The 24,664-nt window shown below is 42.5% G+C and overlaps 1 protein-coding gene across 2 annotated transcripts in view; it reads right to left on the minus strand.

The window, feature by feature from the left end:
* Positions 1 to 19,071, minus strand: part of RGSL1 (regulator of G protein signaling like 1) — a 56,663-nt gene extending 37,592 nt beyond the window's left edge. Inside the window, exons 1-7 of one of the 2 annotated variants that reach the window (XM_088845029.1) lie at positions 19,059 to 19,071; positions 14,109 to 14,191; positions 12,091 to 12,165; positions 10,577 to 10,706; positions 8,366 to 8,470; positions 7,160 to 7,321; positions 3,915 to 4,879 (exon numbers count right to left, since the gene is read on the minus strand). In XM_088845029.1, the coding sequence (XP_088701155.1) occupies positions 3,915 to 4,879; positions 7,160 to 7,321; positions 8,366 to 8,470; positions 10,577 to 10,706; positions 12,091 to 12,165; positions 14,109 to 14,191; positions 19,059 to 19,071 (1,533 nt within the window). The remainder of the gene's footprint in view (positions 1 to 3,914; positions 4,880 to 7,159; positions 7,322 to 8,365; positions 8,471 to 10,576; positions 10,707 to 12,090; positions 12,166 to 14,108; positions 14,192 to 19,058) is intronic. The other variant, XM_055418797.2, reaches the window with a different exon arrangement.
* Positions 19,072 to 24,664: the final 5,593 nt, after the last annotated feature.

The raw sequence follows: 24,664 nt of genomic DNA on the forward strand, positions 1-24,664 counted from the left end.
CAGCATGATTGTTTTTTGAAATTTAACCTACTATTTTTATTTTTCTATAGTTCATTTTAGTTAGAATGTTAGAGTTTCCTTCAGAATTGAGTTTGTAAATCACTTGGCAAACTTTCTTGGCTTTTCCTCAGGACAGTGTATACGGAGTTAGATAGCAAATATTTTAGTCTGTTTGGGCCGCAGACCAAACTGTTGTAATGACTTAACTGTGTAGTTGTAGCACATGACAGCACATAAGCAAATGGGCGTGGCTATGCTGTAATAAAACTTTATTCATGGACACAGAAATTTGAATTTCGTGTAACGTCCATGCAGTGTGACACATTTTTCTTTTGATGTTTTTTTCCTACTGTTAAAAAATGTAAAACCAGGGAGTTCCCTGGCAGCCCAGTGGTTAGGGCTCCACATTTGCACTGCAGAGGGCATGGGTTCAATCCCTGATCAGAGAACTAAGATTCCACAAGGCTACAACAGCCAAGAAAAAAAAAAAAAACAACCCCCAAAACCCACAACAACAACAACAGCAATATTGTCTAGAAAAGATATTGGTATAAAACCAGTCTTAGCTTGCTGGCTATACAAATATATGAGGTAAGCTGGATTTGGCTCCAGGACTGGAGTTTGCTGACTTTGCAGCAGACTAGGGGAATCCGGCGGAGAAGGCAATGGCGACCCACTCCAATACTCTCGCCTGGAAAATCCCATGGATGGAGGAGCCTGGTAGGCTGCTGTCCATGGGGCTACATAGAGTCGGACACGGCTGAAGCAGCTTAGCAGCAGCAGCAGCAGGGTAATCTGGATGCTGGCTCTGCACTTGCCAGGAGACAACAGTGAGACCTTAGACCTTGCTCTGTCATCAGTACAATGAGACTGAAAGCTGAGGGAACCTCCAGGGCCTCCTCTGATTCTAAGCTTCTATGGATCTGATTAAGGGTCCTTAAGAGGATGAACGTTTGTGTACCTACCACTTGTCAGACACTGCACACACAGTGCCTTTCTCTGAGGGGCTGTTATGACCCCATTGCACTGTTGACGAAGCAAGGACAAAGGGGCCCCCAGCCTTCTACCTCAGATAAAACAGTTTGAAAGTGGAGAAGTTGGCCTTCAAATTCACGGCCGTCTGCTCTCTTCACTAAAAATCAATGTCCTTTGTGTCTCCAATCTTACTGCCTCTCTTTAAAAAAGAAACTTTTTATTGTTGTAAAATATACATAACATGAAATTTGCCATTTTTTCATGCCATTTTTTTGTGCACAATTCAGAGGCATTAATTACCTGCATTATATTAATATTACAACTATAACCACTGTCTATTTCCAAAACTTTTTCATAACCCCAAATAGAAATTCTGTACTAATTAAGCAACAATTCCCCATTTTCTTTGCCCCCAGCCCCTGGTAACTGTGAATCTATTTTCCAATAGATTTTCTCTTAATTAAGGAACTCATTTCTTGTCATCATTGTTGGTCTCCTTGTCTATGAAGTTCCATATACCTGACATCTTCAGCACTGTCTCTCAATCTTCCTCTCTCTGGTTGGAAAACAAAAGCCGACCTTAAGACTGATGCTCTGTCTTCCACATCCCTCCCTTTTCATTTATTTGCCTTTTACAGTATAGTGTCCTCAACATTTATATAAATTTATTGAATTCACAAATATAATAACAAAATATGATTTTACCCAATTCTCATTTTACATCTGGGGAAAGAGAGACCTAGGAAAACTAAAGAATTTGGACTTCCTAGTTTGTTCAAGACCACCTAGCCAAATGGTGATAAAACCAGGATTTAAAATTTTTTCCTTATATTCCACATGGATTCTGTTTTCACATAAGTGAATCAGAAGTTAGGAAATAGCCATATATTAGCTGGCGTGCTATGAGTATTCACCAAAAGGTAACTGGATAATTGGAGGATGGTTGAACGGATGGATGAAAATGAGAGTTCTAACAGAAACAAATGTCTCAAACCAGAAAATATTGTCCTGAGCAAAGCCCAAAGTAAGGGTCATCTCAAGTTAGGATTAATTGATTCAACAAACATCTGCTGAATGCACTATTGAGCACTCCACACTACACTGCCAGTAGCTTTCTAGATGCTGGGAGACTAGTGACAAAACATAAAAACCTCTGCCCTCATAAGAAGAAGGAAAAGAAGCAAAATAAGTGAAAAAACAAATCTATATAACACACACATATATAACATATATGCATATTGTGTATTTATTTAAAATAGAATACAAGTATATGTGTATATAATAGATGTACACTGTACACACAAAGGCATACATGTACATTATAAGGATTATATATGCATTATACATGCATACACACAATGTGTATGTATGCATGTGTGGAAGGATATATACATGAATCCAGATCATGGTAAGTGCTAAGGAAAAATGTAAAATGGGGATAGGGTTGAAGTTTTACGTAAAGTGGGCAAGTAAGGCCTCACTGAGATGACTTGAGCAAAAACCTGGGGGAGGCAGGCACTCAGTCGTACAGGGATCCACACATTACACACAGTAGGAGCAGCACAGCTGAGCTGGCCATGTGTCTGGTATGACCAAAATGATGAGCATGGGGGCAGAGGAAGATGAAGCCAGAGAGGAGAGGCAGAGGACAGACAGTGTAGGCCTTGTTGGTTTTAGCAAGGACTTTCGCTTTTACTGGAGACAGCCATCTGTCTTCAATGTCCTCACTTTTATTTTCAGTTAAATCACACAACTTATGTTGTGGCCAGTGCAGAAATGGATCTGCTGAGGGTCAAGAGCAGATCCAGAGGTATCAGCTAGGAAGCCATTGCAGTGATCCAGGTGAGTTTGGACAGAGCTTGTTTAGAGTGGTTATAATAGGTGAGGGGAGGAATATCAGATTCTGCATATTTTTAGGGTTGGATTCACCCATAGACTAGACACGAGTGTGAGGCAAAGAGGTGAGTCATAAATGATATCAAGATTTTTAACCTTAGAAACTGTGAGAGCCCAGCATTATCTAATAATATAGATACCTTTAATACCTTTGCAGCAGACCAAAGGCCAAGAGAGCTTTGCTGTGTGGATTTACTGATGCAGGAAATACAGCCCACCTAAGCCTCCATCTAGTTCCAAATGCCTCCACAAAGGGTGGGGCAGGAAGGGAGGAGGGCTCTGGAACTTCTACTCGGGAACTGTGCAAACAGCTTTGACTGTGTACCCCCTGGACAGATCTCATCCAACATTGCCCAGATGTGCAATCTTGGATAATTAAGGTGCATTGGAAATTGTGCTGGAATTAGAGCCAAGAACTCCTGGGTTCTAACCCTGGTTCCTCTACTAGTCCAACACAACTTCCAGTGCACCTTACTGGCCTTGTGGTTTCCCTACCCTTCTTTGTAAGTAGTCCCTTTTTATTGAGCTCTCTCCTCAATTTGGCTCAGCCACTTGTTTTCTGCCAAGATTTTGACAATAGTCAATCTATTACTTCCTGTGGGTGTCTAGGATAGCCCCATGCTTTTATCTAATGTTTTGGGTTAAAAATAAATCCTCCCACTTGGCCATTTCCATGATGGCTAGTCTAGGAAAGGGAGACCCTGTATTTTGATTCATTTTGATTCATGACATTTAGCTCAGAGTTCTTAAAACATCCCTCAGAAGAAGAGTCTGAGGTTGAGAGACTCCATATCAGGGGGAATTGAAGCAGAAATAAAAGGTGGGTAATGACTACTCTTCCATCTTCATCCTACTTCGGGGTTCTGGCTACTTCTTGGGAATTTATATATAACTTACTCATAAGAGATCAACCAACTCTTCAATACGTATTGTGTGGGTAGTTATATCATTAAGTTAGTCAGTATAGATGACCAGGTAGGATTTTTGGTCAGTTTTGACCTAATCTTCCAGATACCAACCCATTTCTATGATGCATGGCCTACCTTGCAGATCTCCTTCTGGGTTCTGGGAATCCAGGGGTTCACATCCCCAGAAGGCAGCATATCCTTCAGGCCTTCAATGGTTTGAGATTTGAGTGGCAGGCGTGGACCCATCTGCTCATTCAGGTAGAGCTCACAGATCCTGTTGCCCAGCATATGCCGAAAGATGGCTTTCCCAGTCTTCCTGTTATTCATCAGGACACTGAGGAAATGGTGCAGATCCTGCCAGAGGTCCAAGAGTTGGATCTCCACTTTCAAATTTAGCTTCTTCAGGTGGTCCCGGAAGGGACTCCCTGCACAGGCATCCGCACACAGGGCCCAGTGGGTGTACCCCAAGGAAAGGTTCTGCTTCACAGCCTTCTTGATGGTCACGTGGGGGGAGTAATTGATGATGGGGGTGACAGTCCTCAGGTGGGTTGAGAATGCTGTCTCAAAGAGGCCTTCCATGTGGAGGTGGCTTTTGGCTTTCTTCTTCACATTGGACTTCCTGGCATAGAGAACATCCTTTTCCAGGGAACTAATGATTCTGTCCTTTGAAGAGGCCTCTTTCAGGAAAGGCTTTTGTATAACCTTGTCTTGAGAACCCAGCTCCTGGTGGGGCACTGTGTTGGTATCTGGATTAGTATCCATTTCCAGAGACCATGAGCCACGGTCTATCAAGTGCCACATCTTCCTCTTGATCTTCCTGCTTGAGTACTGCTTCTGGGGTTTGTGGGCCTTTTTGATATTCATATTCAGAGGGAGACCTCCTTCATGGGTATAGCAGATACTGCACAGGCGAGTCTCATATTCCTGCATCAGAGCCTGGCACGATTCCTCCTTGGCCATGATTGTCTTGGCATGGGTGTAAAAGTTGGGGAGCCAATAGCTCTGGAGTTTGAACAGGGCCACTTTTTGCATGTGGCTCAGGATCTCCCTCCTAGTGGTTGACTGGTTGGGATGCCAGATGGACAGGTTCAGGAGGGCCTCTGGAAAGAATAAAAAGAGATAGAGGATGAAAATGATGTGGGGATAGTTAGGTTTTTGAATTTTTCCAAACATTTTTGTGTATAGCATTTCATTCATTCCTCATGCAACCCTAGACAGGTCAGAGATAAAGTGAACATGATTTTAGGGTTTGTCCAGCACACAATGACCCCTTATTACTCTGATCACCTTGCTTCTTCCCCAGAGAAATAACCATTTTATGGGATTCCTCAAGTTACTTTTTAGACTACTAAACATTATTGTAAAGAAAAGCAAGTGGTACCAGCAAATATGTTTAAGAACAAGAAACATGTACCTCTGAATGGAATTTCTCAAAGTTAGATCTGACCAAAGGAAGGAGTTTGGACTGGATAATTTGGTAAAATCCTGACTAGCCCTGATTTTAATATCATCAATTGCCAATTATCTACATAGAGAGGAGTGTGACTAACCCCAAACAGTGCAGCTTCTGGAGCACATCATTTGTATTTGGGTTAAGAATGCCTCCTCATTTAATAAATAAATACATTTGAATGAATTTGATGTTCTAGAGAAGGAGTTCAGTTCAGTTCAGTTCAGTCAGTTCAGTCGCTCAGTCATGTCCGACTCTCCACGACCCCATGAATCACAGCACGCCAGGCCTCCCTGTCCATCACCAACTCCCAGAGTTCACGCAAACTCATGTCCACAGAGTCGGTGATGCCATCCAGCCATCTCATTCTCTGTCGTCCCCTTCTCCTCCCGCCCCCAACCTTTCCCAGCATCAGGGTCTTTTCCAGTGAGTCAACTCGTCGCATGAGGTGGCCAAAGGATTGCAGTTTCAGCTTTAGCATCAGTCCTTCCAATGAATACCCAGGACTGATCTCCTTTAGAATGGACTGGTTGGATCTCCTTGCAGTCCAAGGGACTCTCAAGAGTCTTCTCCAACACCACAGTTCAAAAGCATCAATTCTTCGGCGATCAGCTTTCTTCACAGTCCAACTCTCACATCCATACATGACCACAGGAAAAACCATAGCCTTGACTAGATGGACCTTGGTTGGCAAAGTAATATCTCTGCTTTTTAATATACTGTCTAGGTTGGTCATAACTTTCCTTCCAAGGAGTAAGCATCTTTTAATTTCATGGCTGCAATCAGCATCTGCAGTGATTTTGGAGCCCCAAAAAATAAAGTCTGACACTGTTTCCACTGTTTTTCCATCTATTTCCCATGAAGTGATGGGACCAGATGCCATGATCTTCATTTTCTGAATGTTGAGCTTCAAGCCAACCTTTTCACTCTCCTCTTTCACTTTCATCAAGAGGCTTTTTAGTTCCTCTTCACTTTCTGCCATAAGGGTGGTGTCATCTGCATATCTGAGGTAATTGATATTTCTCCCGGCAATCTTGATTCCAGCTTGTGCTTCTTCCAGCCCAGCATTCCTCATGATGTACTCTGCATATAAGTTAAATAAGCAAGGTGACAATATACAACCTTGACGTACTCCTTTTCCTATTTGGAACCAGTCTGTTGTTCCATGTACAGTTCTGACTGTTGCTTCCTGACCTGCACACAGGTTTCTCAAGAGGCAGGTCAGGTGGTCTGGTATTCCTATCTCTTTCAGAATGTTCCACAGTTTATTGTGATCCACACAGTCAAAGGCTTTGGCATAGTCAATGAAGCAGAAATAGATGTTTTTCTGGAACTCTCTTGCTTTCTCCATGATCCAGCGGATGTTGGCAATTTGATCTCTGGTGCCTCTGCCTTTTCTAAAACCTGCTTGAACATCTGGGGCAAACTTTTTTCTATGAAGAGTTAGATAGTAAATATTTTAGGCTTTGTGAGCCACTTACAGTCTCTGTTGTACAGTCTTCTTTAAGCTTTGAAAAATACAAAAACAGTCTTAGCTCATAGGCCACATGTACTGCATTTGGCCTGTGGACTGTAGTTTGCTCTGCTGCTGCGAATCCTAATTGAAAACAAAGCAAAACAACAAAACAACACAAAACAAGCCATGCAGGCTTAGAAAGTGCAGGAATGTTCAATTACCTTGTCCCAATTCCCCTTCACTCTTTCCAGCTAAACTTCACTAACAAGCAACATCTCAGGAAGAGGCACATACCAGCTTAAGGACAACTGTCTCTCTCAACCGTTCGCTGTTAAGGGTTGGACTTCCCACTGGCATCCCTAGTGGAGAGAGGAGCAGTCTGCAAGGCAAGAGACTGAGGACTATCAGATATTGGATTGATATTTTCTTGCATCTGCCAGGGATTTCACCTCAGATATGCTTTTTGATTCTTACTGATGTTCATGTTGCAGAGAGTCACCACTCGTGAGCTTTCCTGCAGATGGGTGGCCTTCAGCACAAAGAGGAGGGAAAGGTAGTGGTCTCTCACTTTCAGGTCCATCTCATCTATGCTCAGGATCTTCTCAACAAGAATCCAAAAATCCACCAGTTCTTCACCTATGGATCAGACAGGATCACGTATGGATCAGACAGCAGACTGACCTGCACCCCTGCACCCCAAGCTTGTCCCTTCAGTGGTTGCATCTGAGTGCAACAGCTGACACCCCCACCCCATCTCCACCTCCAGCCTGCTCTGCTGCCTCCAACATCACCTTGAGCCACTCATTGGCTTAAGGGATCATCTCCAGAAATGACCTAATGCAGGAGCTGATGGGAGACATAGAGACAAGGGACTTAATGGGTGGGACTCTTTCATGGTTTTTTTTTTTTTGGGGGGGGGTTGTTAGAAAGACTGTCAGTTTAGGAAAAACCACATGAGACTAGATCATTAGACATTCAAGTCTTGTCCAAAAAATAAAGATCAGGGTAAAAAGAACACTTTCTGGATCATGGACCCAGAGCAGCCTGCAGAAGGACACTGGAGCCCAAAGGTGCCAAAGACTACATTCCCCGCTTTACAGCTTTGCCAGGGCTGAAGTCTGAATGACATACTATATGACAATCTGTCTGGTTCTTCCCTGCCTGACCCCTGGAAATCCAGAATTTCACCTGTATACTAAGATTTATTCCCGTGTCAAATTTAATGATGCTGAACTGGAATGTCAGCTAGTATTCACTGCCAGCCTCCTAGACTCATCACCTACTGGACCCAGTAGAATAGAAAGCACTTTTGCTACAGGGATTTGTGTATATACTTGTCTCTTGTCTGTCTCCCCACTGTCATGGCAGCTTTGGAAGCAGGGACTTAGGGCTCTTGTTCACCTTTGTATCCCCACCTGCAAGCACAGTGGCTGCCATATAGTGGTGCTCAATAAACACTGTTAAGAGAACGAATGAGGGAAAGGGACTCTGAGTGCTTCTGCCATAACCTACACAATAGACCCGTTTCCAAAGCCTTCTACCCAAGCTGTATTATAAAACACTTTTTGTATTCACCATAGATACACAGAACTGTTAGTAGCAGCAGTAGAACTGCTCCAGGGTATCCTGGAAGCTGTTAAGAACTTGCAAAGGGCCCCAGGAACAACTCCAAGAACCCACCTGCACTGCCCTTGAGGTAGGTATAGAAGCGCCACATCCCTCTGACCCCGCCAATGCATTTCTGGAGTAGCCACTGGTCTGCCTTTTGCCAGCTCATCATCTTGGCTGCCAGGAAAAGTCCATGGTAAGAGATTGAGAATGAGCTCTTCCCCCAGCCCCTCTCTCAGCCTGGCATATGGCCAGACTCCCATTCACTCAACAGGAGTGAGGGGAAATGGTGGCCAGTGAGATGAGTAGGGCTCTGACTATGTGGTGCTTTTGAAGCCAGACCCAGGCCCTCTAGTGACACGCATCAAGTGACATGGGGTGGGGGTTGGGGGGGACCTATAAGCATACGAACAATCCACAGATCAAAATCACCCTCCAAACAAGGCCCCCGGCCTTCCATGGTCCCCACCTGACAGCAAGTTTTCCAATATGTATGTTGAAGGAGGGAGATGAGTATAATGGGCGATTTGTTACAACATTTTACTCAGTGGGATTTCCCAAATCGTCACTTTCCCTAGTTTCCTTTGGCTAGTTGAGCTGACGGTGAGGGCAATGGCATGCCACTCCAGTACTGTTGCCTGGAAAATCCCATGGACAGAGGAGCCTGGTAGGCTGCAGTCCATGGGGTTGCTAAGAGTCGGATGACTGAGCGACTTCACTTTCACTTTTTGCTCTCGTGCATTGGAGAAGGAAATGGCAACCCACTCCAGTGTTCTTGCTTGGAGAATCTCAGGGACGGGGGAGCCTGGTGGGCTGCCGTCTCTGGGGTCACACAGAGTCGGACATGACTGAAGTGACTCAGCAGCAGCAGCAGCAGCAGCAGTTGAGCTGAATCAAGTTATCAGTTCAACCCGAGGTGAAATTTTTATTCATTCATTCGTTCAACAAGCATTTATTTAGGCCTACTAAATGCTGGGTACCATTCTAGGTGTTTGGGATACATCCGCAAACAGAACAAAAATCCCCAACCTCAATGAGCTTATATTCTAGCAAAGGAGACAGACAATAAATGATAAGCATAATAAATACATTTTCTAGTAAGGCTGAAGGTTAAAAGCACTATAGGAAGAAATGAAGAGGAAAGGAGGGTATAGGTAAAGCTGGGCAGGGGCTGGATGAGTGGGCAGTGGGCTTCCAGGGCAGCTTTCATTGAGGAGGTGAGAAGTGCACAGAAATTTAAGGTGAAGGGGGGGCACCAATGTGAATATACTGGAGGAACAGCACCCCAGGCAGAGTGAGCAGCCGGTGCAAAGCCTTGAAATGCAAATGTGCCCAGCATGTGTGAGGAACTGCAAAGGACCAAGCGGTTGGAATGGAATCCTTGACGGAGAAGTAGGAAAAGATGAGATCAGAAAGGAAATGGGGCCAGGTCTCTAGGACCCGGAAAGGCATTTCAGAGGCTCTGGATTTCAGATTGAAATGGGAGCCATTGGTGGTGGTGGTGGTGGTGGGAAGGGACAGCGAGCAGAGGAGCGACATGAACTAAAGGAAGTTTTAAAAGACTCACCCTGGCTGCTGGGAGAAGAGAACAAGAGCGCGAGCAAGGAGACTGATTCAAAGATGATGTCAAAAGCCAGGTGAGACAGGCAGAAGACAAACTTATGGCTGCCAGCGGGGAAGGATGGAGGGAAGGGATAGTTAGGGAGCTTGGGATGGACATACACACACTGCTATATTTAAAATGATTACCAACAAGGACCTATTATACAGCACATGGAACTCTGTTTAATGTTATGTGGCAACCTAGATGGGAGGAGAGCTTGGAGGAGAATGGATACATGTATATGTATGACTGAGGCCCTCTGCTGTCCACCTGAAACTATCACAACATTATTAATTGGCTATATCCCAAAATAAAATTAAATTAAATTAGAAAAAAAAAAGAAATCAGCCAGGTGAGAAATGATGGTGGCATAGGCCAGGTGATAGCAATGAAGGTGGTGGATTCTGAGCATATTATAGGCATTTTGGATATCATTACCTCTCTCATTTCTAGCTGCAGTGAGACAAATAGCCCAGCCCAACTAAATCCTGTTTCTTGTTCTTGGTACCAATTATTCAGCCTAAGATATCACCTATTGCCACAATACAGGCTAAGCCACCCACACATCTAAGGCTGTAAAGGCAGCCGGTATTTGTACCTATACTGTAGGACTGAGAGACACAGGATGGCTTGCACCTGGCTCCCCATGTTTATATAGACACATGTCCCCACATGCTTACCTCCTTCTGGGGACTTAATGAAACTGATGAACTCCTGACAGAGAATGTAATGGAAACATAAGTTGGCTTTACAGAAGAAAGGTAATCGGTATTTTTCCAACCAGGTCAATAATCCTTTGTACTTTGCAATCTAGAGTCCAAACAAAATAGGAATAGAAAGGAGAAATGGAACTGAATTACTAAGAAATGCAGCTTAGCAAGAAGCAATTAGATAACCTTATGCTTGTAATATTTGGCCCAGAGGTATGTTGATTAAAAATAGTATCTAAGAGGCTCTCAAAGGAGTGAACAGATTGGTAGGAATGAAAAGACTTTTACCTTCATCAAAAAAATCTTATTCCTGAGTGAGGTTAAGAAAAGACCTAAGTAAAAAATAAAAACAAAGCAATGACACAATCCTAAGCTTTGCTTGATAGAGGAGAAGCAGAAGAGATTTTGGGGTGCGGTGTCAAGTCATAACTCTACTCAACTTGCTTCTTTGTAAGCACACTTACCACTTTTCACAAGCTCCCAACCCATATCAACTGCACAACATGTACAAACACACACAGACTGACACATGCCATATAAGTAAGGGAGGAATACCCAAGGATCGAATCCCCAGAGATGGGGCGAGAAGATAAAATGTTTAAGTGTTGGGATTCTCCTTGGGAAACCAAATACATGCATAAGAATCAGAGTGCAGTGTCTTCCTCAGCAATCGAGATCCCAGACAAAAACAGAACTTTGTTGTGAGCATGGCTTAGTGCTCAGTGTGATCGTTCTGATCCCACCTGTCACAAAAAGGGCATGAGGGAGGCATTGCTGAGTCCAACGTCTACAGAGCAGAAAAGGAGAACAGGAAGAGGGAAGAAAGAAAGACAGTGGACGAGGAGAAGGAAAAAACATACAAAAAGAAGAAAAGACTGGGGGAAAAGATACGCCCCGTGGTCAAGTAGTCATTAGGAACTGTCAAGTTCTTGACTTGAGCTACACTCGTTGGGAAGATCCCCTGGAGGAGGGAACGGCTACCCCCTCCAGTGTTCTTGCTTGGGAAATACCAAGGACAGAGGAGCCTGGCGGGCTACAGTCCATGGGCTTGCAGAATCAGACACGACTGAGTGACGAATGCTTACTTTACAATGCAAATTCGTTTCCCACACCCATGCAGGCATTGCCCATCAATTCCCAGACTCTTTCTGGCTGAGGTGTGGCCTGCAGAGTTCTTCTCAACACAGTGCTCCAAGCATCTACTACCCAATCGTCACAGTGGACATAAGAGCTTCTTTTGCTAACCGTGGACTAAAATACAGAGGAAAGAACTCAGCAGCAACTGCCTGCCTAAGTGATAAAAATGCAAAAAGGAGAAATGTCTACCTGGCTTGATTCTGTTTGTCCTACTCACCCGCTTTATAGTTTCTTCCATAGTCACCCTGTCAGGAGCTCCTGTCCCTTCCCCTCTTCCAATCCGCACTTCAAATCCATCTGCCTCTTCCCCCATCCCAAACCATCCACCATTCAAGAATCATGCTCACCAAGTCATGGGGTATTTCTGGCCACAAGCTCCATTGTGAATTTTCAACAGTGTAAAATGGTGTCTGGCCAAAGACCTGAAAAAGAAAGCTAAGAAACAGCCAAAGGGGTCTAGAGCATCTCTTCATGAAAGTGTCATGGTCCATCTGTAGTCACAGGGGAAGAGAAGTTCCACTGCTTTCCTATTTCAAGGGACATTAATTCTTAAATTTATTCCAATGAATCAACTTACTTTGTGCAAAACAACAAAGAAAGATTAAATTACAAGATTCATTTATCCTTTGGCTCCATTCTGCCCCAACCTGGGAGTTATCTTGCCTGTGTGCAAAGGCCAAAGCTCATGACTTTAAAAGGTGTTTACTTTGTGTATTGCATTATTCATTTCTCCAGGACCTAGAAAGTTAGAGCAAAGGCTTAAGCCTTTTTATAAAGAGAAATATCTTTGGATTTGCCTAACCTATTGAACTGGAGAAAGTAGAGAGGACTGCTGAGGTGAGGAATAAGGGTACAAATTATTGATACTTAGGGGGGCATTAAGAATATCCAAAATCATATAAAAATTTTAGGCCACTGTCCTCTTTTGTCATGGAGAAGGGACTGAGACCTAGGCAACCAGCTTTGAGACTAACGGGAAATGGCTTCTATGTTTACAGGTATCTATGCTTCTATGTTTCTATGTTTACAGGTATCTATCTCACCATGGTCATCAAAATGTCTCAAAGTATTCCCAAAGTATTTGTGATAAACTAGAGAGGCTAAAGCTCCAATTTCTGGCTGAACTCTTGGTGTATCACATTTCTAAGGCATCTTCTTCTTTTGCTACTCAGTCCTCCAGTCATTTCTTCTTGCTTCTTTATCCACCCTTCCCTCTCTTACTTCACCCTCAGCCCATTGTCAAATACCTAGTCTTTTTTCAAGACTTTGTTTGTGTCACCTCTTCACTGGTCCCTTTCTGACTCTCCCAAGTAGGAATGGCCTATTCTTCCAAGGTAACCACCTCCTAGAGATGTCAATCATGTCACGCACAACCCTTTTTTGCACTCACCTTAAATACTGTTCTCTCACATTAGACTGGGAATTCCTTGAGGACACGATGGTATATAATTAATATCCATGTTCCCAGTATTAAGCCTGGCATCTGGCACAAAATGACCACCTGATAGGTATTTGTGGAATAATAGTGTTTTTTCCTAGTTGTATGAAATTTCAATGAGGTAGCATTCCATGGAAAAAGGCGCACTGAGATGAGCAACTATTTATAAGCCACCAGCATTCAGATGTAACCAAATATTCCAACCAAAAAAAAAAATGCAGGATTGGTGTAGATCTGGGTTTAAAAATATTTTGATGTATGAGGTTTGTTTTCGTTGCATAGATTAAGAAGCTATATAGATTTGCTTCCAGTTAACAACTCAGCAATTGCAATGCGTTAAACACCCAGTGAGGGGAGTAGAGCAGAGTGAATCATCCATGGTTCTTGTCCTGGAGGAATTCACAGTTTCACAGTCCAGTGGGGGGAACACACACATACAACACAAGAGAGTAGCAAAGTGTCAAGCAGCACAGAGGCAGGGGGAGATAAGTTCTGACTGGGAGGACCTAGGAACTCCTGAAGGAGAGCAGGATTTAAGTAGCTATCTGAAAAATGATTCAGAGTTTGGTGGGTGAAAATATGGAAACTAAGAACCCAGCCAGGCAGAGGCAGGGAGGGAGAGAATGCCAGGTGAATACCCTCTGCAGGGTAGAGATGGGTCACGGGAGCACTGGGTACCAGCAAAGGGTGAGATGAGAGATAACCAGGGACAGGTAAGGAGGCTGGGGATTTGGGATTTTATTATATCAGTAATGGGAACTCCTGGAGATTTTAGAGGGTTTTCTGATTCATATTTATTTGCTCAAATTGAAATAGTTTTGATTTGATATGAAGTTTTTATTTATTTTTTAAAAAGGCACTCAGCTCAGTGATATTCACTATTTGGCTGTTGATGAAACATTTGGATTTAAGTCTGAGAATGCTTACCGGGAGAGAAAGAAATGTGTTGAAAAAATCAGCGAAGATTTCATCCTCTAGCAGAATTATAAGATTTGTCGAACCAATTACCTCTATAAGGGAAGAAAAAAAACTCTTATAAGCAGGATTGCATTTAGGATGAGAAAAATGAAGCAATTGAATGGGTCATTTCACAAGGGCAAATTTCCACATGATGATGGCCTTTAAAGTCATCCAACTCAATTTCCCCCCCTTTCCAGAACCCTCTTCTGCAACCCTGCTTAAGCACTCCTAGTTGTGGGAAGCTTGCCACCTTACAGGGCTGCCCATTCCATTTATGAAGAAATAAAATAGTTTTTTGCATTCTGTTCATGGGGTTCTCAAGGCAAGAATACTGAAGTGGTCTGCCATTCCCTTCTCCAGTGAAACTCCAATACTTTGGCCACCTGATGTGAAGAACTGACTGATTGGAAAAGACCCTGATGCTGGGAAAGATTGAAGGCAGGAGAAGGGGACGACAGAGGATGAGATGGTTGGATGGCATCATCGACATGATGGACATGAGTATGAGCAAACTCCAGGAGTTGGTGATGGACAGGGAGGCCTGGAGTGCTGCAGTCCGTGGGGTCGCAAAGAGTCAGACACGACTGAGAGACTGCACTGAACTGAAAATAGTTCAGTAATATCTTTCCTATTGTGAACTACCTTCTTTTATTTTCTTTCCATTTGTCGAAATTCTTCCCTCTGAAGCTTGACCAAATTCACCTAAGTTCTCTTTTAAAGGGCAATGCTCCCATATGTATAAAGACATCACAGCATTTTGGTTACCTCTGCCCACTCTGGCTAGGCACTAAGCATTTCTTCAGCACTTCCTTGTGTGGCCTTCTTTCCATTTGGCTCCCCTCTCATTGGCTGGAGAGGCACCCATAATTTAAGCATTTCACATTCTTCCCAGGGAAGAGCATAAGACAACTCTTGCCCATCTTCTGAGTTATACTAGTGTGCCCGGAAATGAAGTTAGCTCTGGGCACTCTCACATTACACCATTTACTCCACCATCTTTAATTTATGCAGTCACTTTACAGAAACCAAGTCAAATTTCAACTAGTTGGTTTTAGCCCAACATTAAAACCCCCAAGTGCCGGGAGCCAGCGAGGGAAATCCTACCCATGGCAAAGGTCAATTGGGGAAGAGGCCTGATGGGCAAAGGCTAATCAGGGCTCGAGGAACCCCCTGGACTTACCTGAGCATCTACCCTAAAGAAAACTGGAGTCTGACTGCTTTACTATCTTACGCCTCTTACCAAGTCCTCTAATACTTACAGGGGCTTCCCCCCAACCACCTTTCTCTGAAAACATTAATTCAGAGCTGTAGTTTAAAAGTTCTCCTCGGCTTAATAGGAGTGTTCCAATCCAAGCCCCTCTGATAGCTTTCTAACTTGCATGACAAGTTTGTCCGGGCTCTTACAACTATGAGTGTGACTGTTTATAGCCTCCCAGCCATGCAAGGACAGAAAGCCTAATATTCTAAAATACAGGAATCTGTTGAAAAAGTTAAAATCATTAGAGTAGTACTAAAAAAGATTTCATTGTTGAATCAATGCTTGCTGCAGTTTCCTCTATCTATTGTATCCTTGGAAATATATTAATCACATATAGAGAATATAAGTAGTAGCCTTTGATTTAACCACATCAGATCTTAAGTTAATAAATTCCTTTCTTGCAGCTCACTACACCGGTGCCTTATAGGAATGTAACTTTGTTATGTGTCTAGCACCTGACTCTAGGAAAGTCACCTTAAAAGAATATAAGCCTTTTACTTGCTAACTAACCTATTGTTAGTTAACCCCCTGGCCAGAAGAGGATGTAAACCACCTAAAACTTTTATCACAAGACACACAAAAATAAGCCCTGATCCTGATAAGGGTCAAGACTGCTGACCCCACGCGATTTTGGCGTGACTCTATACCTCCCTTTCTCTGTTTCTTATGCGCATAACTTAGGGTATAAAAGCAACACTGGAAAATAAAGTTTTGGGCCTTGCTCACTGAAGTTTGGTCTCCCCGTGTCATTCTTTCTCTTTTTGCATCCTTTTCTCTATTCTCCTTTTTCTGGTTGAGATCCTTGGAGCGCTGGGCCCTCTGAGTTTACTTATCTGCCTGGGCTTCTAAGGCTCACTCGAGGGGGTGCCCTGGTGGGGTGCCTCCAGTGATTCGAGAGGGCGCCTGCGGCCTACGTAAACAGAGCAAGCCCCGTGCTGGGGTTTTATTGGTTTCCAGCGTAAACCAAGGAATCGTCAGCCCCTGTCTCTCTCTCTTTCTCTCTCTGACGCCGACGCCGTTCATCCCGAGGGTACCCTGGGTCATATCGAGGCTGGTCCCCGATACCCAAGGAGCTATTTTTTTTGAAAAATATTGGTTATGTAACATATTTATTATTTCTCTCAAGCTTGATCATTGTGCTGCCCAAATTAATACAAGGAAAAAATGCTGACTGTCTCAAAGCCAAGCATAGCGACCACAGCTGGCTTCTCTAAGTTTACTCTAATTCACCGTCTAGGCTTTTTAGTGTATAATGTTAACTAGTGAATAGTAAGTTAATTGTCCTATTAATGACCCAGCATTTTTCTATCATACCTAAAATTTATAATGAAAGACTTATAAAATGAGAAACCTAAATATTAGACACTAGACCTATCTCTCAGTCTAGCTAAATGTGTGATGAGAAAAGTGTCACTCCTCTAGGATGAAGTTACAATAACATAAGAAAACTAAGCAATTCCCCTCATTGCTTTTCCTAATGATACTTCGGTGGTTACTATTTTCTTGTAATAGAGAAACTCAGACTATCAAACACTATTATAATAGAACAGATGCCCTATTTTTGCCCTCTGTTCCATAGATGTCTTTTTTGCTATCTAGTGTAAATTTTTATGTTTTTCTGTTTCTCTCTTCAGCCCTCTGCACATCTTTTTATAATTCCCTGCTTTATTTAATCTATTCCACATGGATAACTTAAAAATCTATGTTCTCAGTCCAGACTTCTTTCTTTGACTCTAAGTTTCAGTATCCAATGAGCTATGGGATGTCTCCATATGACACCCCTCAGGCACTTTCATCTCAACATTTTCAAAGCTGATCTGATAGTTTCTCTTCCCAACCTGCTCTTTTTCCTGTATTCCCAGTCTCAGTTCCTGGAACCACCATCCAACTGTCTGAACCAGAAACCTGAAAATCGTCTTTGACCTCTCTTGCTCTCTGCTTTTCTCTCTCAATACTCCCACATGCAATGGAGCGGCATGTGCTTCCTCTTATGTATCTATGGCATCTATTCTTGCATCTCCTCTCATAAAAAGTCACTTTCTTATTTCAGGCCTCTATCATTTCTCATCTAGACTGTTGCATCAGTTTCTTCAAATGTTCTTGCTGTTTCTAATCACTGCCACCATATTATTGTTAAAACTCTTCAGCAATTCTTCATTGTCCTACAAGATAAAGACTGAATTCCTCAGTACAGTATCTGAGGCTTCACCCAATCTGGTTTCTGTGTTCCTTCCAAGCCTCACCTGGGAGGCTCCACTCCATGTTGCCTTCTGTTGACCAGCCAAGACATTGCTCTTTCCTGCACAAGCTATGCGCTCTCACATCCAACCTCTGTATCTTTGTTCCCACATTCCCATCCTCTCAACCCCAGGCTGCTTTGCAAATTATTATCTATTAAGAAATGGTTTACATGTAATCTCTCTGGTGAACCAAGAATGGCAGAATGTACCACAATTGTAAAACTGATCACTACTCCCCATCACCTCACATGGTCACATACAACTTCCATCACGACAATTAACAAGTCATTGTTTTCACCCACTGATGCATCTATCTTCTTCACCAGACTGAGCTCCAGCAGAGGAGAGACTTTTGTCTGTTCATTGTTTTTCTTCTAGACACTAACAGTGTTTGCAAAGTGTTCTGTAAGTGTTGAGTGAATTGTTCTTTCAAGAGAAGATCTTCAGTCTTTTGGACTCTTGTTCACTTGTTTGTCATTCATAAAGCCTGGTATGGATTTATTGAATAGATTATTGAGAGGATCTGACCGCAGGAAAGTGATGTTTGGAAGAAATTTCTTAATCGATTGTTTTTGTAGCCACACATACACTGATGGTGACAAGGGACTAGACTGTGACAGCGCTTGGCATTAACAAGACAGTCTTCATGGGGTATAGGAAAAAGGCTCTCAGTGTACTCCCCTTCCCCATCCTATTTCTGCATTCCTGTTTCTCCATTCTAACCTGTTCTGCCTTCAAACTTCAGGATAATCTGAGGCTTTCAACATTCATTCTATACAATAGTGATGCTGATTTGGTAGTAAAGAAATTGTTGCTGCTGCTGCTAAGTCACTTCAGTCGTGTCCGACTCTGTGTGACCCCATAGACAGCAGCCCACCAGGCTCCCCCGTCCCTGGGATTCTCCAGGCAAGAACACTGGAGTGGGTTGCCATTTCCTTCTCCAATGTGTGAAAGTGAAAAGTGAAAGTGAAGTCGCTCAGTCGTGTCTGACCCTTAGCAACCCCACGGACTGCAGCCTACCAGGCTCCTCCATCCATGGGATTTTCTAGGCAAGAGTACTGGAGTGGTTTGCCATTGCCTTCTCTGAAAGAAATTGTTGGATAACCCCAAACCTCATGCCAGCCTTCTCCCTGGAGGAGGTATGACACGCAATGGCCGATATGCATGCTAATTCTTCCCTCTTAGGTATTCCTCCTAGTTGCCTTGGTTGTGCTATCAATGGGACCCTAACTGATCCTCAAAGATCTGATGGCATGGGGGGGGGGGGAGGGGAAAAGAGAGAAGAAAAACAGCGTGAGGAAATAACAGAGTCTACATGCGGTGTCCCTGATCGACTCACTCCTGTTAGCACTGCGAAGGGGCGTGGTCTGCCTTACTGGGGTGCTCAAAGCTGCTGAGACATCCCTTTCAGAGACTCACCAGCATTGCTCATGTCGCCTTGCTCTTCCTGCTACTGTGATTGTTTAGGAGCGGAATCAGCCCCCAGTCAACAGAACCCTGCCGCTTATGAATGCACAGTGACATCTCCTGCTAGGGGTTCCAGATTCTATACCTCTGGTATAGAACTCAATCTGAACATAAATCTTATGTTAACTGAGCTCCTGAATTCCCTTAACTATACAGACTCTTCCTATACCTAGGGCTTTAGTTCATACTATTTGGTGTGCATTGACAGTTTCCTTTTAATTGTTGTCTAATTATAGATCCTGAGTTGAAGTTCTGTCTCTTGAACTTGACTTCATTCTTTGAGGGAGTAGGAAACTTCTGATGTGTCTTTTGGATCTAATATCCTTCTAGAAATTTAACCGGTATTCAATGAATATTTAATGACTTGAATCTCAGATAAGCTGGAAGATTCAACCTAATATCCATGCTGTTTTCTACCCCTTCTCTTCTTTTACAGATCGTTTCCTCTGGTTGGTTGTGGGTTTGAAGAGATTGAACAAACATTAGCTTTCATGTAGAAGAATTAGACTAGGTGTTTATACTTTATTCGCATTCAATTCGTAATCATGCAACACAGGGGTTATCACTACCTGCTTTTCAATGCAAAATAGTAAATGCAACACTGAGATTGGACTCTATCTGATTCAAGAGCTTGTGTTATTTCAAATATGCCAGTAAATCAAACCTTCCTTTCACATGAAAAACATACTTTAATGGGGTTAGAAATAACTCTCCTGGACTTTCTCACAATAATGTGTTTTTCTGTATAATTTCTTCCACTACTTCTTATGTATATCCTTAGATATTTAATTAGACTTTCCCACAGATGTTAAAAAGTAAGATGGAAACAATATCTGTATGGAAAGGATCCACTTAGAAAAAGGTATCCCACATATCTAAGAAATGAACCGTAAGACTGAAACAAAGCTATTCAACATTTTCATCAAATCACAGCATACAAATGAACTGGAGATTTTCTGTGACCAATTTTGACCGAGAATGTTCTATTCCTGATCAATTCCTCATTCATTTAGTCCAATTACTCCAAGAAAACAGAGGTAAGCAAGAGGCAATATGGGAAAGAAGTTATAATTCTTTCATTTTAATTTTTCTCAGGATGGTATGTGTGTGTGTTTAGTCTTTCAGTTGTGTCCAACTCTTTGGGACTCCATGGATAGTAGCCCACCAGGCTCCTCGGTCCATGAGGATTCTCCAGGCAAGAATACTGGAGTGGGTTGCCATGCCCTCCTCCAGGGGATCTTCCCAACACAGGGATCAAACCCAGGTCTCCTGCACTTCAGGCAGATTCTTTACCAACTGAGACAACAGGGAAGCCCAGGATGGTATATAAATGGTATAATGTTTCTTCAATTGTAAACTGGGCCAGGCCTACTTCTGGGGTCATGAGCAACTCAAAGACAAGAACAGAAAGTTTTTTGTCCACATGGAAAGAGTCTTAGAGATGAAGAACAATAATAAATGATGAGAAAATAGAAGTTTCTAACATGGAAAAACAGTGGAAACAGTGTCAGACTTTATTTTTTTGGGCTCCAAAATCACTGCAGATGCTGATTGCAGCCATGAAATTAAAAGACGCTTACTCCTTGGAAGGAAAGTTATGACCAGCCTAGATAGCATATTAAAAAGCAGAGACATTACTTTGCCAACAAAGGTCTGTCTAGTCAAGGCTATGGTTTTTCCTGTGGTCATGTATGGATGTGAGAGTTGGACTGTGAAGAAAGCTGATCACCGAAGAGTTGATGCTTTTGAACTGTGGTGCTGGAGAAGACTCTTGAGAGTCCCTTGGACTGCAAGGAGATCCAACCAGTCCATTCTAAAGGAGATCAATCCTGGGTGCTCATTGGAAGGACTGATGCTAAAGCTGAAACTCCAATACTTTGGCCACCTCATGTGACGAGTTGACTCACTGGAAAAGACTGATGCTGGGAGGGACTGGGGGCGGGAGGAGAAGGGGACGACAGAGAATGAGATGGCTGGATGGCATCACCGACTTGATGGACATGAGTTTGAGTGAACTCCGGGAGTTGGTGATGGACAGGGAGGCCTGGTGTGCTGTGATTCATGGGGTCGCAAAGAGTCGGACACGACTGAGCGACTGAACTGAACTGAACATATTCCCTATGTACCAAGGTCTAAAACATTTGTCACAAGTTGGAAATTTGGAACTCAGCATAAATTTACTCACAGAGAACGACTTGTTAGACAAGTGTTCAGAATATTTTAATGTGGAAATTAACTTTTGATACTCATTTTTTATTGCCTTCAAATGGGTTTGAAGACTAAGCTCCTGTTCACTTGAAGGAGAGGCAAATCATTTTGGGTAGTCCCAGCTTTGGGTCTGATTTGCCACATTTAGATCCCTCCTCACCCTGTCCTGGGAAACACATAAATCAGCCCAAAGAGGATCCTGAATGTCGACGGGGTCAAGAATAAGTGCATTGATTAGGGTTTTGTGGAGTTTTGTTTTGGTCACTCCGTCTCTGACTGTTCTTCTTATTTGAGATGAAAAATTGTGTGAGTCTTGGAGGGATTGTCTCCCATTATAAATGCCTGAGGGACCAGACAGCCCCTCTGCTGTCCTGGCAGCAAAGACTTGGACACCTGTCCTAGATTCAGCAATCAGATCCTCCATCCAGAACTTCTTCTTTTTAAGGGGTGACTCAAAAGCTCAGGGGCAAGGAGAGATAATGCATGGTGGTGCCTATGACAGCAAATGCTCACTGGTGATGGTGCCAGCAGTAGTGGCAGACTGGAGATGGCCACAAAGACTGGAAGAAGATGTTGTGGTTGCAGATTAGCTTTGATTTTGTTGGAGCAAAAACAGAAATGAGTGAATGGCCACTGGCACACACCAACCAAACAGGCCTGCAAGAGTTAAACAATTTTGGTTATTCTTTAGTGTTACTGCTAATAAACACTTGTAACTAGACATGTCCTTCACATAGCTTCACAAAGCTAATTACTCTCTGACTCCATATAGATTATATTCTGCATCTGGCATTCTTCTCCTCCTACACTCTCTTCTAGCATTCTGCATTTCAGAAAGAAGGTCAAGGGCTGATAACTTCAGGGACACCAGGCCTAGTTGCTGAGTTGCCTGATGCTAGCTGTGGTCATTTTGAAACTTTGCAGGAGAAAAATAATCCAAGACCTTCTTAAGGATATAAAACCTTTCCCTATTCCTGAGAGATGGTGGCACAGTTATTGAGGTGCTAGCCTGTTGTGCTTCGTTTTTGCCTGGCAAAAATAATAAAGATACTTGTTTCTATTTCCTCCAAATTCTGTCTATTTCTATTTGGCATCAGTGGACTGGGAGCCAAGATCCTGGCAACAATTTTAATGGGAGGTGCTGCTAACCACCAAAGATAAAGTATATGTTGATATCATAATAGTAACTATGGGGACTTCCCTGGTGGTCCAGTGGCTAAGACTCTGTGCTCCCAGTATAGGGGCTCTAGCTTGATCCCTGATCAGGGAACTAGATTCCACATGCCACAGCTAAGAGTTCGCATGTGCAAACTGAAGATCCTGTATGCTACAACGAAGATAGAAGATCCTATGTGCCACAACTAGAACCCAGCACAGCCAAATAAATAAATAAAATAGTAGTAGCTACGGCATGTGGATATCAGAATGATCCAACACACAGGTTCTTGGTGGTGGCTATTGATTATAGAGTCCCTTGGAAAAAAAATATGTGGCAGCTTGCTCAGATGCTGGTTGAGAACATAAACTCCATGGTGGCAGGAATTTTTTAAAAATTGTTTTATTTACTGACGCATCCCAAACATCTAGAGTAGTTTCTTTCACATGGAAGTGCTCAAATATTTGAGTGAAAGAATTAATATGAATACGAACCAAAAAATGAGCTGTCCTGTAGAATTCTAGACCCCTCATCCAATTTTCAATCCTGAGTCAGACCTAGAAGCTCTTAAATAAAAAAAGTATTTTGCCCTTTAGGAAGAACCTTGCATTATCTTTCCAAGTATTTACTGAATCTCTTCCAAACTTTCGTCAAAGAGATTACTGGAGTAAAGTAGATGCCCAGAGCTTTGGGAAATCATTGTTAAGCTGGATCTGATCCAATACACAACTGGGAAGTGTTAGAGCTGAGATGTGAACTCAAGTATAATTTTTAAAAAACAATCTATTTTCTATTTGCCTGATAATAAAAACCATCTAGGAACTTGTAAAATATACAAAACTCTTGAACCTCACCCAGGCTTTCCTACCAGAGCAGGGACCTGGTAATGTATGTGTTTAATGAAGGGGACGACGGAGAATGAGATGGCTGGATGGCATCACCGACTCTGTGGACATGAGTTTGAGTGAACTCCGGGAGTTGGTGATGGACAGGGAGGCCTGGCGTGCTGTGGTTCATGGGGTCGCGGAGAGTCGGACACGACTGAGCAACTGAACTGAACTGAACTGAATGAACACCTTGGGTGATTCTTATCATCACACAACTAGGGGAGGCGTCTGGCACCCTTTTACTTTGGGAATTCTAAGGTCTTGAAAGGGTCAGGAATCTAACTGCATGTAATTCATTTTGGCTTTTAGTCCTTGCTATTACTGGAGTAACAGCACTCCATTTGGTTGCTAACAGCTCCAGTAGTCAGCATCCTTGAGCTGCGGAGGAAGACAGTAGGGCAGTGATTCAGAGTAGAGAGTGGCTTTACATAACTTTATTGAAGACAAGTCTAAAAGCATAGTGTCTTAAGGAATGTGGGTCTAGATCAGTGCGGAATAGGCCACTCTTTTAGGAAGAGAACTAAAAGAATTTCTTTTGCCCAGGTTATGCTAGCTCTTTTCCAAAGAAGTGATAATCTAAGGAATAAATGTGATTATTAAACTATCAAGAGCTTCACCCTGAATTCTCTTAAGATGAGTGGGCATGTGTGTCTGTTACACTGATTAATGAAGTAACTGATGATTGAAGAAACATGGTAGGCTACAAACATTTTGGAATACATTAAACATTGAGAAACACGTGTAAACATACTTTTAAAAAATGTGTGCTATTTTGTGAATGCTGTTTTTTATATAATAAAATGCTTAATTTTTGTTTTGTATTTATTTGAAAGTTTGACATTAAATTTACAAGAGCCTTTTTAAGTTCTTAGGAGAATTTTCTTTGTTAGGTTTGTAAATCTGCCTGCTATTTAAAGTTTTTCTGAAATCATATTTTTAACTCAAAATATGAAATGTCTAAGAAATTTTAGTTAACAAAATATGGAAGTGGTATCTGTTTAGGAAAATTTATCCAAAGTATGATTTTATTGAAAAATGAGGAACAAGTGAAAGCAATTTAAAGTAAACTTATATTTATAAGCACTTTTGTATGCTAAGTTTAAAAGCTTAATAATTAGTTTTTTAATATGTATAATATATTGAATACTGATTATAACACAAGCAATACCAAACATTTTGTTGTTGGCATCATGCTCCCTTGTAACAGCCTATTAACCTGAAAAGTAAATTATCAAGCTTTCCATAAGACAATTGGCAGGGTTCTTCCCTAACTACCTTTCTTAGGTGGGGAAGGAACTCAGTAGTTT

The sequence above is a fragment of the Moschus berezovskii genome, chromosome 17 (genome assembly GCF_049115385.1).
Source record: "Moschus berezovskii isolate FMDL1 chromosome 17, NW_MosBer_1.0, whole genome shotgun sequence".
NCBI lineage: Eukaryota > Metazoa > Chordata > Mammalia > Artiodactyla > Moschidae > Moschus > Moschus berezovskii.